This window comes from Mustela nivalis (assembly GCF_964662115.1).
Source record: "Mustela nivalis genome assembly, contig: HAP1_SCAFFOLD_1933, whole genome shotgun sequence".
NCBI lineage: Eukaryota > Metazoa > Chordata > Mammalia > Carnivora > Mustelidae > Mustela > Mustela nivalis.
This window is the reverse complement of record NW_028134731.1, coordinates 24,129-43,420: the sequence shown is the minus strand read 5'-3', so window position 1 is coordinate 43,420 and position 19,292 is coordinate 24,129. Positions and strand designations below refer to the sequence as shown.

Below are 19,292 nucleotides of genomic sequence, written 5' to 3'. Positions count from 1 at the left end.
ACTAAGATCCTGAAGACTGAAAGGAAGAAATAACTGTCCCTAGTCACAGACAATGTACTTATTTCTACGAGTCCTAAGAAACCTACAAATCACGTACTAGAATCAATAACTTTAGCAAAAGGTCATGGTTAATACGCGAAAGTCAACTGCATTCTTATTTATAAGCAGTAGGCAACCGGAAAGTAAAACTTAGCACAGAATCCTAGCTACAGGCCTGCCAAAAGCTCAACTCTCTGAGAATGAATCCAACCAACGGGTCCAAGACCCCCTCCCCAAGACGACAGAGCGCCGCTGAGGGAAGTGTGGAAAGACCTGAGCGAGCTCAAAGACACATGCCATGTTCATGGACTGAAAGACCCAGTACAGGAGGCCTCAATGGCAAATCTCTCCGAGTGACCTACTGGCTCAGCGCAGTTCCTAACAAAATCATGCAAAAAACCGACAAGCTAATTCCAAAATTTACATGGAAATGCACAGGAGGTAGAATAACCAAAGCAACATTTTTTATTTATTTTTTTTTAAGAAGGCTCCACGCCCAGCATGGGGCCTGACCTCACAAGCCTGAGATCAAGACCTGAGCAGAGATGGAGAGCCCGACGTTGGACTGACTGAGCCCCAGGCACCCCCCCGAAGCGCTACTTTGAAAGGACAAAGGCAGAGAAGCATCTCTGCTCGGTGGAATGCCTGCTCTGCACGTGAGGCCACCCAGGTCTTCTCTGGTGACAGGAGACAGGCGTGGGTCAGCGGGACAGAAGCAGCCCTGGAAATAAGCCAACTCCCGCACCGTCGACTGACTGACAAAGGGGACGCGAGAACTGTGCACAGAAGGGACGGTCTCGTTCACAGCGGTGCCGAGCTAGCGGCCGTCCGCACGCGCGATGGTCAGCGTCAACTCATACCCTGTCTCACACGGAACGACGTGCTCAGAATGGATGGAAAGACTCGGGAGAAAACCTAAACCGTAAAACTTCTAGAAAGCATAGGAGAAAACCCCTGTGACCTCAGATTAAGCAACTATTTCTCAGGAGGCAAAAAACCCATAAATTGTAAAAGAAAAATGTGGACAAACCAGACTTTATTCAAAGCTAAGCTACGCCCTGCCCCAAAGACACCGTGAAGAGCGTGAGACGGTAGGACGCCCGGGCTCCGGCGCTGAGGCCTCTGCCTTCAGCTCAGGCCGCATCCGGCTCCTTGCACAGCCTCTGCCCCTCCCCCTGCTCGTACTCACTCTCTCTCTCCGACAAATAAATACAATCTTAAAAAAGAGATACCAAGAGGTAAGCCACAGGCCGGAAGAAAACATCTGCAGAATACACACCTGGTACAGAACTGGTAATGACAATATGTAAAGATCAGTGAAAATTCAACAGTAAAATCCGCTCTTGAAAACAGGCAAAGGATGGGGAGCATCAGGAGTTCCCAGGGTAAGCAGATCCGAGCCGCCGTGGACTAGCCCTGCGCAGCCCCGACTCCACCCGCAAACCCAGCCGTGTCAGCGCCCCACGCTGGTGGGCAGGGGAGCTGCGGGGACGGTCCCCCACGGCTTGTGGGGCACAGACCGCCCGCCCCTTGGTAGCTCCTCTTAAAGTAAGTTGTCACCAAACCCACTCCCGGGCCTTGACCCAGAAGAAACAAAAGGCAAGTCTACAGAAAACTCCCACGTGAACGTTCATAACGGCTCCATCTCGAATCGCCAAAGTCGAAAACAGCCAAGACACGGCCACCGGCTGGTGGGATGAACGAGGTGTCGGCGACCCCACAGCAGCACAGCCCTCTGGAGGGAGAGGGGCAGTGACTGACCCGCACGACAACAGGGCGAGGCTCGACATCAGGCGCGGCTGAACGAGGTCAGGAGAAAGGAAAGGACGAGCCAGACGAGTCCTCGCAGGGAAACTTCCGGAACAGGCAGAGGCACCTGCCGCAGCCGAAAGCGGGTCAGGGGCTGGCTGGGGACAGTGGCAGAGGGCAGGCAGACCACAGAGGACACGAGGACACGGGCGCAGCTGGTGGAGGCGTCTGCCGGGGGCCGCCTCGCACGCGGCGGTCGACGCGCCCCTACCCGCGTGTGGGGCACCGCCGCTCCACCTCTACTGCCTCCTCTAAAGCTACAACTGTGGCAATGACTAAAGTCGAAGGAGGTACCCATGACACCTGAGTGGGGATGCGCTCGCTGGTCACCGTGAGGCTGGCGCGTGGCTATGTGGGCTCAGGACACCCTCTAACACTGTATCTGCTGGAAATTCTCCACGATTGAAAGTAAAGAAAGAGAAAGGACAAAATGAGGTGGCTGGTCACCTTGCCGGTGAACAGGCCTCGTCTGCAGGGACAACGGGGAAGAAGGTGACATGGTTTGGAGACCCGGGACGTGAGGATCAGGCCCGCAGAGAAGCAGCCCTGGGCAGCCCCCAGAGAGGACGAGGCCACGGCAAAGGGCTGGCTCGGCAGCCGGGCAGGACGCCAACCCCCAGCTGCACAGGGACAAGCGGCCCGCGCCGCACGTGAGAAACCGGCGCAGAGGCCCTGGCAACCGGCTAACACTACTGGCTGCTTTCGGGCCCGCACTACAACACCTGCGCACATCAGTTCACTTAAATTTGAAAACAGTCTCGCAAGCAGGCATCGGTGGGCCCCCAAGCCAATCAGACAGGCTCGGGCAGCGAGAGCGTCCTGGGCGCGTGGCCCCGCTACCACGTGGCAGGAGAGGGACTCCCATCACAGCCGGCCCTCCCGTCCTGGCTATTTCACGGGGCACCACCCGCCTAGCCCTGCCTCCGGCCACGGCAACTTCCTGCAGGCATCACAGCGGGGGCCCGAGGTGGTGGCCACACGGTTAAGAATTCTGAGGAACGACACAGCGACAGACTCCACAGCCACGCAGACACACGAGGACAACAGGGTCCCTGACCACAGACTGTAGAGCCAGAAGCAGGTACAGAACCGCCCCCAGCGGCCATGGCCGGCCCTCTGCGGTTCCTTCCAGACCCCAGGCCAGCACGGGAGAGAGCCCACTAGAAACAGAAGGGCGGACAGCCTTCCTGTGGGTTCCGTCAAGGTCCCCCGCCAGGGGTGGGGGGGCCGGCACTTCCCTGCACAGCCCGGGACCACGCTGGTGAGAGGCTGACCGGGGCACTGGGAGAAGGAGCAGCCCACGGGAGGCTGAGTCAGCACCCGGTCCCGGCGGAGGAGACGGAAGCAAGGTGGGGAGTGGAGGTGGGGGCGCCGTCTGTACCCCGCCAGCTCGGCAGCCCCTCAGAGCAGAGCCAAGGCTCAGAGAAGCACAGAGACCTGATCGGGGCCACACGCAGATGGCCCGGACTCCTCTGACCGGTCACTGCTTCCTAAGTCGGCCGCTGCTCACCGCGAGGAGCCATGCAGGGCGCAGCGGGCTCAGAGGGCGGGCCGCAAGCCGAGAGCCCAGGTGGGGGGCTGGCGCGGGGGTGCCCACCCCGTGAGACCCCGCCCGCCCCGGCAGGCGCCACACTCACCGGATGGTCTCGATGATTTCGTGAGCAGCATCGTGGTGTTTGTCCTGAAAGACAAAGGGACAGTGTTCACACCCTCTGGTGATGCAAGGGGCAGGGACCGGGGCGGCCTACCAGATGGCCCTGGCCTGGGCCCGGAGGTGCTGCTCTGGGACCCCTGCCCAGGCTGGACGTGCTGCCCTTGGGAAGACCTGCTCCTGCAACACTCCCCCTCCCCCCACCAGCGGTTCAGGGGCCTGGGATGGAGTCTCCGCCCTGACCCTCCCCTCCCACCCCGGCCCCATCCTTCGGCTGACTCCTCACCCCACCCCCCAGGTGCTGCTGTAGCCTGGGAGCCACAGGCCTGGTTCTGACTTTTGGAACCTCTCCAGGCCTCTGCTTTCCCGTCTGTGAAACGGGGTAACACCAGTAACACAACCATGGGAAAAACCCACATGGCCGTCCTCCCGCCAGAGCACAGACACCCCGTAACCCCACAGCAGATCTCGGCGGGTCCCCACGGTGCCCATTGCACAGGGGCTCATTGCTGCTCCTTCCTCAAAGAGGGGGGCTGAGGGCTCGCTCCGGGCCTCTCACTGGGGTCTGTGCAGCCAACTGACCCCAGACCTTGCAGAGCCCAGGACCAGACACGCCGAGTCCTCTTTCGGGCCCTGTCCCGATGCAAGCACGGCGCGGGCTGCCCCTCGGGGAGGCTGTGCACACACCCCGGCCGCTGGCACCACCTCACGACAGATACCTGGGGGCAAGCGCCCAGGGTCAGGGTCATCACAAGTCCAAGGACCGCGTACCCTGCCCTTGCTTCCGTAGGGGCAGCCCCGTGAGGACGGGGTTCTCACAGAACGTAGCTCTCCCGCTTCGCGTGCACAACTCGGCGGCTTTTCAGCCTTCCAGAGTCGCGAGAGGAACGCACTAACCCCAGAACATTCTCGTCACCCCTACGGACACCCGGCCCCACCAGCCATCACCCCTCCTCCCCTGGCAACCGCTAGTCCACTTTCCTCTCTGTGGGCTCGCCTGTCTCTGGACATTTCACGTGAAGGGAATCACACATTGTGTGGCATTTTGTGCCAAATCTTAACTTTTTTAAGGCAAATCAAGAGGCAACTTTTCGTGTTCTCAGTAACATCCTCCAACTGACAAAGGATCAAACGACACACGTCACTAGTGATCCTGTGACGGGGACACGGCGCGGGCGGGGCGAGACGGAAGGCAGGCAGCCCCTGGGTCCCAACCGCCGGCACCGACCGCAGCACCGGCTGCCGACTCAGAAACTGGGGGTGGGGCTGCTGATGGGAACCGGCGGCCCCTGGACCTCCTGGCACAGGTCAGAAGACTACTGGGGCAGCTCTGCTGGGCACGTGAAGCCAGCTTTAGCCCAACTTCAAAAGGTCTTAAAGGAACAAGGGGGACTGGCCGCAAGGGGAGCCTCCTGGCAGGCGGCGGGCACGGCAGGCCTGGCCCGGCATGACCTGCCCCCGCGTACTGAGGAAGGACCATGGAGCCGGCGGACACCCCCGGCTTCTGACACGAGAGCCCAGGCTCTGTCGGCGAGCCACACCAGCCTGGGTCCCAAGGGCGCGGGGACACACTCGAGAGCTCCGATCGCCGGGAGGGCGCACGGACGAGGAGCTGGGGACCCCCACAAGGAAACCGCTCCTCCGCCCACGTCAGCCTGTCTTCACAGCTCCCGGCGCGCCAGCACGGGGCCCCTCTCCCCCGCGCACCCCAGCAACCCCATCTGCTACCTTCAGAGCCCCCCACACTCCCCGGGGCATCTCCCTGACCTGGCCAGAGCGTTGGAAATAAGGGGGAAGCCACAGTTCCTTCTGCCAGACCCCTCGCCCGAGAACCCACACCGCGGAACACCCGCGCCCGCGTGCACTGCCGTCGGCCACGCGCCGTGACCGCAGTCCTCGGGCCCGTCGCCCGGCGAGCCTGTCCGCTCGGCCCTCCAGGTCCACACCTGCCACGCAGGCAGCAGTGAGGCAGGAGACCTGGCAGCGACAGTGAGGCGGCAAGCGCAGAGCTCAGGAGAGCGCACGACACACGCAGGGGAGTGTGTCGCACAACCGTGGAGCCCTCCGCGGGCACGGCCAGCAGTCCATCTCGCAGATGGAGACGCTGTGCACCAATCTGCCCCAAGCGTCTCTCACGAGGCCACGGGGGCCTGAAGCAAGGCCAGGAGACACGGCAGCACCCACCGCTGCGGCAAGGAGCGGGCAGGGCAGAGGGGAGGGCAATCAGGGTGCCTGCCTGGTGGTGACGCTTTCCACAATGATCACATAAACCTCGGGGTGGGGGGGCAGAGGGCACAGGTAAGCTGCACGTCATCAGAATGAAATGGTGACGCTTCCAAGGACAGCATCACGAAAGCCGAAAGACAAACCACAGAACAAGAGGAAAATTCTGCAAGTCATTCTCGGAGGCAGCATCTGTAACCCCACAGGCACACCTCGCCGGGCCGCGCTGTGCAGACAGGGCGCTTTTCCAAGCCCAGGGCCGGTGCCCACCCGGGAGGAGCCCGTCTATCGGCGCTGTGTTTCCCATGGCGGTGGCTCCCGCGATGTCCTGCGTCCCACTCGGGACTCCTTGCGACACTTCTAACTTCACTGCGTTTGCCGCGGTGACGCTGCCTCGCTGAAAGCGAGGGGACGATGGCGTTTCCCGCAAGTGTCTTCTCTTCAAGAAGCCCGCGCTGCCTTCTTTAACCGTCACGACGTGGCACGCTGATCAGACACGGTGCGCAACCGGGAAACCACACAATCCATGTTTAACTGCGACACCTGCTTCGCCGCGGGGCCCAGGACCCGCGGGACCCCCATGTGTGCCTGTGAGTACCCGGAATGCGAACCACTCCCGATGAAAACACGAGAAGGGCCGTAAAGCATGAACTGACACGGTCACCGCTACAAAGAAAATAGCCCTGTGGCCAGCCAGTAAGACCAGTAAGGACACGAAAAGACGCTCCTCCACGAGCCAGGAACGGACACGAGGCAAAACCACAAGGATGGCCAGAGTCCGAACGACGGACACTGGGCGTTGGGGCGGGATGAGAACCTTCAGAGCCGGCTGGTGGGCCCGGGAGTGGCGCGGCCGCTCTGGAAAGCAGTCTGGCAATTCCTCAAACGTTTAAGGGGAATTTCCCCATGGCCCAGCGATTCCGCCCGTCAGCACACACCCCAAAGAAACCTCATACAGCCACACGAAGATCCGAAGGTCCGCGCACGCGTTCACAGCAGCAGGGCTCCTCGCCGCCAAAAGCTGGAAACAGCCCCAGCGCCTGCCAGCGGACGGACGAACACACCCGGCCCCCGCACACGGAGCGGCCCCGGCCCCAGCAGGAGCGGCGCCCCCACGCGCTGTCCCGGGACGGACCCGACCCCACGACGCGCAGGGAGGAAGCCAGACACAGAGGGCACGCGAGGTGTGAGTCCACGTGTGTGACACGCTCAGACCGGGCTCCTCCACACACGGGAAGGACGTTCGCGGGAGCCGGGGATGGGGGTGTGGGGGATGACAGCGGACGGGGACGGGGTTTCTTTGGGGAGATGGAAGGTTCTGGAATTGACAGTCGTGAGGATTGCACAGCTCTGTGAATGCGGCACACTCTCAACGCGTGAGGTACCTGGTACATGACTTTCCCTCCAACAAAGCTGCTGACGGACCTCCACACGAGCAATGACGCCCCGGAAAGCACCCCAGCCCAGGAGGGAAGCACCGAGCCGAGGAAACACTCGTCCGATGGCCTCTCCTGCTGCCGCCCCACGACCCTGCGGGGGACCCAGACTCACGGGCCTTGGCAGGAGCTCACCTGACAGCTGCACTGACCGCCCTGCAGGGCCCAGCAGGCCCCACGCTGGGTCACAGGGTCTCCAGAAGAGAAGAGACCGTCAGACCCACACAGCACAAGGACAAGCAGCTACAGAGGGAAGGTCGCCAGTCTGCAACTTTCCACTAAATCTCTCCCTCTCTCACAGGACCCCCGGCTACGTCTGCTCCGGGATTCCCGAGCACACACCACGAGATAATAAATGCTGCCACTGGGGATGCGTCTGTTACGCAGCCACAGCTAACCGACACACAGTTTGTGCGAAGGCTGCCGGGCCGGCCCGGAGCACTGCCCACGAGAAAAGGTTCTGCGGCAGCGGGAGGTGACGGGATTCCGGCAACGCTCTGGCCACGAGGGTGTGACTCCAGTGGGCCCAGCAGTCACGAGAGGAGAGGCACGGCCCTGCGCACGGCAGGGTGGGGGCCAACAGCAGCCCCAGGTGCCCCAGCAGGGCACCTGCACAAGCGGGGCCCCCACCCCTCCCCCTGGCCTCGCAGGAACCCACACAGCCGGCCCGGCTGACTTGTCTCACACCAGATCCGCAGGCCCGGGAAGGCAGAGGTGCCTGGAATTCGATCTCAGCTGGTGAGAAGAGGAAATCCAGCTTTCCCAACGCTTCCAAAGCAGGAAAAGGGAAGCACGAAGGGTCTCAGAACGACCCTTCGGGGGACGGGCCAGCTGCCACCAGCGGCCCTGAGGTATGTAATTCAAGATGCGCTGATCGCCACGAATGATTCAGGACCGTCCAGGGCTGCGGCCTCTCCTTACTGCCCCACAGGCTTCCGGAGAAAGAGGCCAGAAGCCACCCGGAAAAGTTAGATTGAGCATGGCCCCTTGGCAGTCACATTCATGAGCGCCCCTGTCTTGTGACCCAGGAATATCCCTATCCTCCTCCTCCATCATAGGAGCCCTGGAACCCTGGTGTCCTTACAGGGACCCCGCTGTGCACACACACAGCCCACGTCCCCAGCCTGGCACTGGCCACAGGAGGAACGTCTGCCTGCAGAGAACCGCCTCACTCCCTCGCCACTAACGGCATCAGAGCGCCCACACGGAGCCGCGGGGAGAGGCCCTTCCCCGCGGAGCCCGTTCAGCGAATGCAGCTAACTGGGAAGCGGGCGCCAGGCGGCAGGCAGCACTAGGCTAGGCCCTGCACCTCGGGGACCCACGGAAACGTCCGTGACAACCACGACCTGTTCCTGCCTTACACTGCACACCACACGGGGCAGTCGTCACACCTGGAGATGACACGACACGCTGTCCCTGCCGCTACCACTTGGCGCCTCGGCCCCGGGGGCAGTGTGACTGCCTGGCACGGACGGCGCATGGGGGGCATGTGCACCGAGGGACAGAGCGCCTGGGGAGCCCCAGCCGCCTCAGCAGCCCAGGCCCGGACCCTACTTGTACCCTGAGGACAAGCGTCGGGACAAGAACTCAAGGTCTGGCTCCACCACCAGCCTGTCCCTGGCAGGTGTGCAGGTCTCCCCACAAGGCCCAGGAAGCGTGGACAGGAGGGTCTTCGAGACGTCCTCCGCAAGGGCACCGCAGGCTGCCGCGCCAGACCTCCTGCACCATAAACGTCCGCACGGCTGGAGGGCGCTGGGGCCGAGGGTGTACGGTGAGAGGCGGATGCAGAGCCCAGAGGAGAGCAAGAGCTGAACACAGGGGTGCGCGGGGGGGGGGGGGGGGGGGCACCGCCGGCTCCACGGCCCTGCGAGAATGACACCAGGGAGTGCCCTCGGCTGCCCTCAGGAATCACAGCCGGAGGCCAAACCGAGCTGAGCAGCTTTGGAATCCCCCCGCAGGGCTCCTGAGCACAGACCCCCACCCCCACCCCACAACAGCCTCCAGTGCGGCAGCTCTGCGGGTCTGGGAACCTGCATCTCTAACAGGATCCGGGGTGAAGCGAAGGTTGGAACTGCCAGTGATGTGCAAACACAGCTCTCAGGGGCAGAGGACAAGGAATGCAGGCGGGGGGATGGGTCGGGCAGGAGGCCTGCCGTCTGCCGCCTGTGCACCTCAACAGCAGGGCTCTGACGGCAGAGATCTGGTGGGGGTGGAGAAGGACACAGTGCAAAGTCAGCAGGCGTCCAGAACACTCAGTCCGGAAGGGAGCTCTGCAGTGTGGAGAGCACAGGGCCCGGGGCCAGGCTGAGGAGCTCCAGCCTCATGCACCCGCCCCCGTGCCCGGGCACCTGGGAGCAGTGGGGTCAGGGAGCAGCGGTGAGGACAGCCGACCCACAGGACCTGAGCATCAAGAAGGAACAGGCTTTCGTGTGAAAATGAGCAAATTCACGCAGCACGGCAGGGATCCCAGCCTGCAGAGAACCAGGCCAGCCGCATCCCCAGCCCGCCCATGTCTGCACCCCAGCAAAGGCAGAGCTGGGGGGCAGCGACGGGGACTCTGCCCCGTGGGCTCCGGGAAGGCGGCGGAAGGCACCCCGCCAACCACACCTGAGGACAGTCCGAGCCGCAGCCGAGGTGTGCGCGACAGACACAGGCCTCCCAAGGGAGTACAAACACGGAGCACGGCGCCCAGGCGGGGGGCCAGGCTCAGCCAAGCCGGCTGGGTCTGCCAAGACTCCCAGGCAGCCGCCGCGGAACACGGACACCGACACCGACAGGGAAGTGCTCGGGGGGCTGCCGCAGGGCTAGATACTGAGGCCCAGGGAGACTGTAAGGAGAGAACGTTTGGGTTGTCCCAGTCCACTCGCTGGAGCCCTGCCGCCGTGGAACGGTCTCAGGAGATGGGGCTTTCGGGAGATGTTAGGGTTAGGGGAGGTCACGAATGCGGGAACCCCCGTGGGACTAGTGCCCTTGTAGGGGATGAAGGGACAGAGAACTCTCGGTCGCCTGCAGACACAGCAAGAAGCCGGGCCGCCGACCAGGAAGTGGGCCTGCCCCAGGCACCAACCCCGCCGCCCCACTGTGGTACCCCATTACCGCAGGCCAGGCAACGGCCCCCAGGGCACAGACCGTGCACGGCCAGGGTTCACAGGGTGACCCAGGAGGAACGGAGGGGACACAAAGCCGGCTGAGGAGGAGCAGGCCTCCGGCCGAAGGCAGGGAGGAGGACCCAGGTGGAAAAGCAGAAGCAGCAGCAGCACAGTCGTCGCGGACGAGATGCACTTCCGCAGCCGCCGGGGACCCTGCAGTGGCCCGGGCACTCTCCACGGCAGCTGCCCACGCCCGGCAGAGAACCAAGCACCGCCAGGAGGCCCCCGCCCCAGAGAACCCAAGTGGGGAGACGGGCCCTCGGAGCAGGGGTGAGGGCTGGGCGGGCCACAGCTCCTTGGCGGATTTAAATCCGGGTTTGCACAGCCGTTCCTCAGCCCTGGTTCTCTCCTCCGCAAGGCTCTGAAAAGGAACTAGGCTCCTCGGAGGAATGGCGGGTTCCAGGGCTGAGGCACAGAAAACACAAGAGGAGCGGGGACAGCCGGGACAGCCTGGGCACCAGGTGGGAAAGGCGCGTCCCCCGAGAGGCACAGGCAGGCCCCAAGCCCAGGAGAAAGCCTGGAGGCACTCCTGGGGGCAGCCCCAGAAAGTGAGCGACAAAGTCCTCGCAGACTGAACCACCACCCCACGAGGCTGCACCGGCTGGAGTGAGGGGGCAGAGCAGGGCTTCGGGAGGGGAACTGCAGTCCGGCGGAGGGCGACGGAGGGAAGGGGAGGTCCCCCGTGTGTAGACAAGGTCCCCCCAAGGCCCCGGACAGCATCACAGGCCCCTTCCCTCTCCGGGTGCAGAGCAGCAACCTGACCGTGCTTGGGGGAGGGACCCAGCAGTGCCACCCAGACCAGGGCTTGAGGTCAGCACCATCCAAAGGAAGGTGCCAGTGGCCTTGGACGTGGTGCCCAAGGAGACCCAGCGTCCACCCTCAGAACGCCTGCCTAGAGCGCAGGAGCCTCTAACCACACACTCGCGCCCCCTGCAGGGGCCCGTCTTGGGAGGGACAGCCGCAGGTTACAGCTGGGAACAAAGGACAACTAAACACTACAGGGGCCCCGGGCTGGACCTGAGCAGGCAGGGACATGGGGAGGCAGGGTCCTGAGTGTCCTCAGCGCGGAGCCCGGGCTGGGGTCCCAGTACCATGAGCAGCTGAGCAAGGGGCACAGGAACTCAGGTCCACGCGCGCGCCAGGCTCTACCATCTGAAATCCTTTCCGGGGGGCCTGCGGGGCTCCGGTGGCGGAGCGACTGCTTTCAGTTCAGGTCACGTTCCCGGGGTCGCGTCAGGCTCCCTGCTCAGTGGGGAGTCTGCTTCTCCCACTCCTCCCGACTTGTGCTCTCTCTAATAAATAAAAACCTTTCCCGGTGTAAAAATGCTGCCCAGAAAGGTCAGACGCAAAAGGTCCTCCAGAGGCGGACAAACCAGAAAGGTGCTATCAGGGTCTGTGTGTGCTCCGGGTCCACGCAGGGCCCTCAGCCCACCCCACCCCCACCCCAAGGCCTTCCCATGCACCTGCTGGAGACACTGCCGGCTGCCTTCTCACTCGGCAGGACTGCTATAAAGATCACACACTTAGGGGTGCCTGGTCGGCTCAGTGGGGACTGCATGCAACCCCTACGTTGGGCCTACAGCTTACTTTAAAAAAAGGCGGGGGGGGGGATACTTCAAGTCTTCTGAATACGTTAATAATTCCATGAATTTTACAGTATCTTTCCCCCACTGAATTTTTGTATTTCTCAACTTAGAAATAAGGGAAATGTGTAATATAACACCCACAGTGAGGAATGTAACAGATTAGTCTGAAACTGTTTCAACATCTCAAAACTCAACATGGTTAATCTGCTATCTTGACAATCACCTTAAATTTCATCCAGAAGCTGCCCTTTCACAGATATCATGACACGGGCTTGTGACAAAGTAAACGCTCACTCCTAATCGCTCTGACACAGAGAGCGTCACTTCTGAGTTCATGGTTAAGCCGAGCCGGGGGAGCAAAACACCAATTCAAATATGTACAGTGACAGCACATTTTCTGGTTCAAATAAGCAAGAATCCAAAAAGACAAGCCACGTGCTCAAGTAAGTAAGGAGCAAAACACGGCCGTGAGAAGGCTGGGGTAGGACGGCACTGATCCATCCTGGGTGCCAGCCTGCACGGGAGGAAGGTCAACACGCAGGGCCCAGAGTGGGCAGGAAGAGTCTGGGAGCTCCCCCGAGGCAGAGGGCAGCTCCTGACGGTGCTCTGGGAGGTGAACAAGGGGTCAGGTCTGCGGTTCACACTGAGCCCTCAGGAGAGACTGCAGAGCAGGGCAGGGCCAGAGGCCAGGGACCTGGGTCAGGCTGCCACGAGCCTGGGCAGGCCGAGGGCACTCCCGCGCAAACCCAGCTAACCACCTCGCAGCATTAAACCACGTGTGGGGCCTGCACCGGAGGCCGTGCAGTCTGCAAGGAGCGAGACTCGGGCCAGGTCTCATCATGTCTGTGCGGGGCTCCCTCCTCTGCATGCCGGACCCCGTGGGGACATGTGCTGGTCCTCCTGCCAGACCTCTGCTCGCAACTGGCGGGGTCTTCAGACAGCACGCACCACACAGAGAGAGACACGCAGGGGCCACGACCTCCCAGCTCCTAGCCCTGGTGTCCAGGCAGCAACGGGCACCCCCGGGACTCTGGGCCTGCTGTCTGCAGTAGGGGGCGGCACAGGGAGAAAGGGGGACTTAAAGACCCACACAGCGACTGCGGTCCCACTGGGGGCTCACACGTCGATTCTTGGTGATCATTTGCCAGTGGCCACACCGCAGGCCTGGCGCGCTGCTGGGATGGCGTTGCCTGGGGCTCCCCTGCCCTGGAGGGTTGGGGGCTGCGGTTCTGGCGGGCTCTGTCCTCTGAGCAGCCCCGTCTGAGCTGGCGCTGGGCAGCGTGGCCCCTGGAGGGGTGCGGCGGAGGTGGTGGCAGGAGCCAAGCCCTCCTTCCTGGTGAGTCACTGCTAGCTGGCTGGCGTCACAGAGCCGAGACATTCCCTGCGAGCCGGCATGCGTCACAGGTGAGCGGCTGGGGGTGGGGGTGGCGGGGAGGGTGGTTCTCCGGAGCAACGGCGGCTGCCCTCACTCTCACCCCTTCGCGGTGGGACAGTATTTCGGGGGCCATGTAAGTTCAGTCTTTAAAACTTGCGAATCCCACGAGCAGGGACGGGGGACCTGACTTTCTCCGCAGCTCCCAGGAGTGCATTTGCTGTTCCCATGGAAACCGTACTTCCTCACAGGGTAGTGACTTGTTCCCTGTCCTTCAGCCCCAGCAGGTGGCCCCAGTGTGTCTCCCAGATGCAGAAGGTGGGCAGCCCACAGGTCCCCATATTCAAAAGACGACCCCAAAATGCCTTGTAGCTTGACTGCACCAATGCCAACAACAGACTCGTGGCTCTCCGGGAGAAGCTGGATAAGAGAACAGGATCTCTTCTCTTCTCTTTTCTTTCTCTTTTAAGATTTACTTGAGAGAGACAGCTCTGGGGCTCAATCTCACCACCGTGAGATCATGACCTGAGCCGAAACCAGGTTAGGCACTTCGACGGAGCCAACTAGGTGCCCCCGTTACTTCTTATGGGTTTGAGAGAATCTGCGATTATCTCAATATTAACAGTTTAAGAAAAAAAGGCAGAGCTCCCCGGGGGAGACTAGACGGGCCGACCCCCAGCAGCCTACCACGGCCTCCCTAGAGAACATCCCAAGTTCCTGCTCCCTCTGTGTCCTACGCATCCGAGACAGAGCCTGGCAGGCACGTAGGTCCTAGAGACCAGACTAGGAAAACTAACAGCCACACACAACGGACAGGCTTTTCTGAGCGTCCCTCTCCCCTTCCCAGCGGCTGCTGCGCTGGAGCAGCTGTCTGGGGTTAATCTGCCTGCCACCTGAGTGCGATGACACAGAAGGCTCACGGGAGACCAGGTCACCATCAGAAAATACTTTCTGAGTCACAGGGAGGGATGGCTCACTCTGCCCACCCACTCATCCCCCTGCATAAAGGGCATGACTGCTCAGAGGGCATTCATGGGAGAATCGTGGGCTCCCTGGAGGAAGCTGGAGGCGGGGACAGTCACGCTGGGGCTACTCCCCCGCCCACAGGCTTAATAAGTCATGGAGGGGATGAACCACTCCACCCCCTCGCAGTTTCTTGCCCTGCCGCCTGGCAGCCAAAAATACCACGCCCTCCCTTCCAGCTGGGACCCGGTTTTCCCAGTAAGACACGAGCCACCTTGCACGGCGGGTGGGTGTCCGAGGACGCCAAGTCAGGAAAGGAACAAAACTCAGCCTGCCCCTCCCCCCACCTTCCCTCCAATTTGTCAATTTCCCAAAAAGCCTGTTTCTGAGGGGGACGTTTCCCAGAGCGGGTGGCTGTGGCTGTTGGCACTTCCTCCTCCAGATGCCCCCTCTCCAAGAAGCCACCCACATGTCCCCCAGGGCAAAAGCAGCAGCCCCGCCCTCCAGGAGCACCTCAGCCCGCAGCTATCCACCAGCTATCCACGCCACACGTCACCGCGGAACCTGTGGGTTTACAGAGCCCCTACCTCCCTCGCTCACACATATCCCGAGAACGCGAACCGTCCACCAGCCTCCGCGCCCCCAGGGACGCGGGAAGCACCCAGTATGTGCCGGCAGAATGAATGGGTCCTTGAACAAACAGGCCCAGTCATCTCACACACGACGTCGAGGGACAGTCCGACCTTCTCGAAAGCTGACTTATGAAGTCATCCGTTTTCTCAACAATCACCACCGAGTCACCACAAACTAGGACCTCTTCCCAGAGCGCCACCCGGGTTCCCACCAGAAAGCCGGCCCCGTCAGCAGCGTTAGGGAAAGTGAACAGACCTCAGGACAGAGCTGTACCAGGAGTGCGGCCTCCCGCGCGGCTGGCTGAGGACCACGCGGGGCCGCCTGCCCCCTGGCCGGGCAGTGGGACAACCACACAGGAGAGGACCTGCTGACGTCAGGCAGAGCGCCCCGCCAGGCGGGCAGCACGGCCCCATTCCCCTGCCAAGGGAGGTCCCGGCCAGAGGGAAAGACACTCCACAGTTCAGAACCAGTAACTGGTTGGAAGCCAGGTCCCGCCACGCCCCCACGGAAGGCCCTGTTTACCCCGGTACCACCCGATAGGACGGTGGGGACGGGCTGCTGTGGCTGTCTCTGCGTGTCCAGGACCCAGACAGCGGGTCACAGTGCACCTCCTCACTCTTCTGGTGCCCGGCAGTGCCACGCTGGGAGACACGCAAGTGCCACACACACGGGCACAGGCCCCACCGTCCTCCACGGACGAGGTGAGAAGTCACGCTGTGTAGGAACCTGCCCCCCAGGCTCAGAGCGGCTTTATTCCTAACCACGCCCCCCCCCAAGGCCATCGTGGGCCAGATGAACAGGGCAATGACCAGATGCAGCAGGACGCGCCACGGACAGCGACTTCTGTTACCCACAGCCACATGGGTCTCAGCAAGTCCTCGCGGGGTCAGAAAGCTGCCCGCTGTCCATTCCATCTTCCTGACTTTCAGGAAAAGGCAGGCCTGGAGGGGCGGGGAGGCCAGAGCCGCGCCGGTGGAAGGGCGCTGGAAGGGCTGACAGCGGCCTGATCGGAGGGACCGGTCAGCGCTCCCGCGCGACAGCGGGGAGGAGAACTAACTCCATTTTCCAGAAGGCTCTGGCCAGCCGGCGGGTGCACGCGGGGCGCTGTCACAGGGTGGGGACAGGCGGGGGCCAGGAACGGTTGGAGTTCTGAAGGTTCTCCCCGCTTTCGTCACCTCGGACGTCGGTCCCCGGCCCTGCCCCCTGCCCCCGCGGCCGGACACACACACGCCCCGCGCTGCCGGCCGGAAAAGCCAGGGCCCGGGCTCGACCTCGCCTCCGGCCGCAGGATGAGCAAAAATAGCAAGCTCCGGCGCGCGCGGCGGGCTGGAACCGCGGAGAAGCCGGGGCCGGCGGCCAACACCCGCTCCCGGGCGGTCGCCGCGCCCCGACCCCGCCCCCGGCCGCGACGTTTCCAAAAACTGACACACACGGAGCGCGCGTGAGGGGCGGGGCGCGCGGGCTTCCCCGCCGGGTCCCCCCCGAGGGCCCCGTCCCCCCCGCCGGGCGTGCGCGCCGAAGGGCGCCCCGAAGACGCCCGCCCACGGCGCCCGCCGCGCTCCGCTCCCGCTCCCGCTCCCGCTCCCGACGGCAGCCTGCCCGGCCCGAGCGGCCCCGGGGACGCGGACACCCGCGCCGCCCACCCGCGCCCCCGCAGCACCCCGGGGCCGCCCCGGTAAATTTCCGCGCGGCCTGTCATCCCCCGAGGGGGTCCCCGGGGCCCTCCCCGGGTCCGGCCGGCCCGCCGCCCGCCCGCGACAGCGCGGGGACGCCGAGCGGCGCGGCCACTGCGGGACCGAGCCCGCTGACAGCGCCCGACCCAACCGACCCCGCGCGGGGCGCGCCGACTGTCAGCGCCCCCGCCCCGCGGCCCCCGGCCCCCGCGCCCGGCCCGGCCACGGCAGCGCCGCAAACGGCCGCGGGCAGCGCCGTCCAGCCGCAGGACGGCCGGAGGGGGCTTCCCGGGACCCCGGCGGCCCCGTTCGCGGGCGGGCGCGGCGCGCCGCGGGACTCGGGCCGAGGGACGGGGCGCGGCGGGGCGCGGGGGCGGCACTCACGTAGACCGGCAGCGGCCACGGGTAGACGGCGGGCTCGGCCCCCACGGGCGACTTGAGCCTCAGCTCCAGCTTCTCCCCCATGTCGGCGCGCGCGGCCGCCGCACCATGCTAGTCGGGCGGTTGGGGGAGGGGCGCGGCGCCGCCGGCGGGGGCGGGGCGGCGGGCGGAGGAGGGCGGGCGGAGGGCGGGAGGCTGAGGGGAGGGGGGTGGGCCCGGCCTGGGCCTCGGCCGCCGCCGCCGCCGCCGCCGCCGCCGCCGCGGCGCTCCCGTCCGGCCCCCGGCTCCTCTTTGTGGTCACAGGCCCCGGGCCTGCAGCGCCGCCGCCATCTTGGGCCGGCGTGAGGCGAGCACAATGAGCCGGGGCCGGGCCGAACCATTCGCCGCGCGCGCGCGGGGGGGGCCGGCGCGAGGAGGCGGCGCGCGCCCGCTGCCCCGCCCGCCGCGCCGCGCGCCGCCCCCCCGCCGCCCCGCCCCGTGGGCTCGCCCGCACGCACGCACGCACGCACGCACGCACGTCCTCGGCTGCCCTCGGCCGCCGCCGCCGCCGCCGCCGCCGCGGGCCGGCCGCGGGGACCCGGGGAGACCCCGCGGGTCTGGGATGACAGGTTCGAGCCCCGCCCCCGGAGCGCCGGGGCGCGTCCTCCGCACGCCCCGTCCCGCCGTCGCGCCTCGTGAAATAGGACGCCGGGCGTCGGGGCGGCCCGCGCTCCCGCTCCCAGCGCCCGCCGCGCCGGCCGAGAGCGTCTGCTCGGCGCCGGGAAGCCGAGAGGGTGCCGAGGGCCGCTGTCCCGGGGGGCGTGCAGGCCTCGCTCCGGCGGCCGGGGGCCGGCGTTCCCGCGAGATCGGGGTCGAATCCTGGACGTGAGGCTGAGGGCGCTGTCGCCGGCGGGCCGTGGGTGGGCCTCGTCCAATCAGGGGACGGTCTTACGAGGGCAGAATCGGGTTCCCTCCGGGGAGGGACCTCGGGCTGCACCAGCGGCTCTTCCTGGGGTCCCGCCTGGAGATGTCCGACCCCCTGCGGCGAAAGTGCGCCGCAGCCCTACCGTGTCTACACAGCGCCGCGTGTGCGTCCGCGTGTGCGCGGTGTCTCTGCACGCGCGTCGGCTCACAGGTGTGCGCGCGTGGCACGGGACGCGGTACCTGTTCTGCCCATGGGGCTGTGGCACTGGGCCCGTGTGCGTGTGGACACACGCGGCCCGTGGGTTCTGCTTGCGTGGGGCGGCCTCGCGCGTGGCCTGTGGTCACTGCCCGCGGGGAGCCAGCCGCCGGCCTTCGCAGTCCCTCCTCGGGGTGTCGCAGCCCCGGGAGGGCGGCGGGGCGTCCGCGCTGGCCGGGTGAGGGCCTGACGGCGGGGACCCGCTCCGGGTCGCGCGGGTGGGAGGTGGAGTCCCGCGGCAGTGCCCACGCCCCCAAGCGTGCGCCTTCCCTGCGGTGGGGACAGGACGAGGCAGGGTCCGAAAGCCGGGGCGGTGGCTTCCACTTGCGGGAGCTCGAGACCGCCGCGCCCTGACCAAGGCGTTAGGAGTCAGGGCAGTGGTTAGCTCAGGTCACCCGTGCTTCACCTGTGGAAGAGGATCCGTCCAGCACTTGTCGTGTGTCCTGTCCGTAAAAAGCTTTCTGGGGACAGGTCCCCCGGTTGCTGTGCACCGGGGGCCTGGCGGGTAAAGGAAGAAGCAGGAGAGTGAGGGGCCCAGACGGTCACCTGGGGACAGGGAAGGAGGGCTCCGAAGAGGGACAGACGCCCCCATGGGTCACGCAGCCAGCCAGCCTGGTCTTTGTGAGCTGAGGACAGCCGGAGACAGGGTCCCCAGCCCGAGGAGCCGGAAGCCCGGAGCCGCCCCACTCCTCCCAGACAGGAGAGCCTGTCCACCAGCTCTGGCTGCTGGCAGTTTCCATCCCAGAGGGCACAGAGGCAGCCAAAGCTGGGGCCTCAGGACACCCGCCCCCTCCCCGTCTCCCCCTCCCTCCTCCTGCAGCCCTTCCCCCATCCCCCACCCCCCACCTGTCCTCTCCCCTCTGCGGAGAGACCCCAAGGGACTTCTCAGACCCTGGCTCAGGCAGCCAGCCGAGAGTGGCTACAGACAGCTGCTTCCCATCCGTCCCCTCGCCTGCCTGTCCCCACCATCTGAGGGATGTCAAGACGGGCCCTGGAGGAGGGTGACCTTGGCCCCGGGCCCTCAGCATGTGCCTTCCCTACTTGGAATACGCTTCCTGAGACACCTCCCTCTGTCATCAGTGTTGTTCCCTGCTCACTTCCTCCAGACCCTTCCTGGACTGCACAGACCAGGTGGGGCCCCCGAGTCTGCTCTACGCACGCCATGGACCCACAGAATTCCAGTCCTGGCTCACCCTTCCCTGCCGGGTTCGTCCCTGA

General features: G+C 64.7%; 1 protein-coding gene across 9 annotated transcripts in view; it reads right to left on the bottom strand.

The window, feature by feature from the left end:
- Positions 1-17,144, bottom strand: part of DOT1L (DOT1 like histone lysine methyltransferase) — a 59,569-nt gene extending 42,425 nt beyond the window's left edge. For 4 of the 9 annotated variants that reach the window (XM_082750832.1, XM_082750838.1, XM_082750836.1 and 1 more), the window contains exons 1-2: positions 16,919-17,110; positions 3,486-3,529 (exon numbers count right to left, since the gene is read on the bottom strand). In XM_082750832.1, coding sequence (XP_082606958.1) covers positions 3,486-3,529; positions 16,919-16,999 — 125 coding nt within the window. In that variant the 5' untranslated portion in view covers positions 17,000-17,110. Of the gene's footprint in view, positions 1-3,485; positions 3,530-16,918 lie in introns of all 9 variants that reach the window. The other 5 variants (XR_014308062.1, XM_082750834.1, XM_082750837.1 and 2 more) reach the window with 4 other exon arrangements.
- Positions 17,145-19,292: the final 2,148 nt, after the last annotated feature.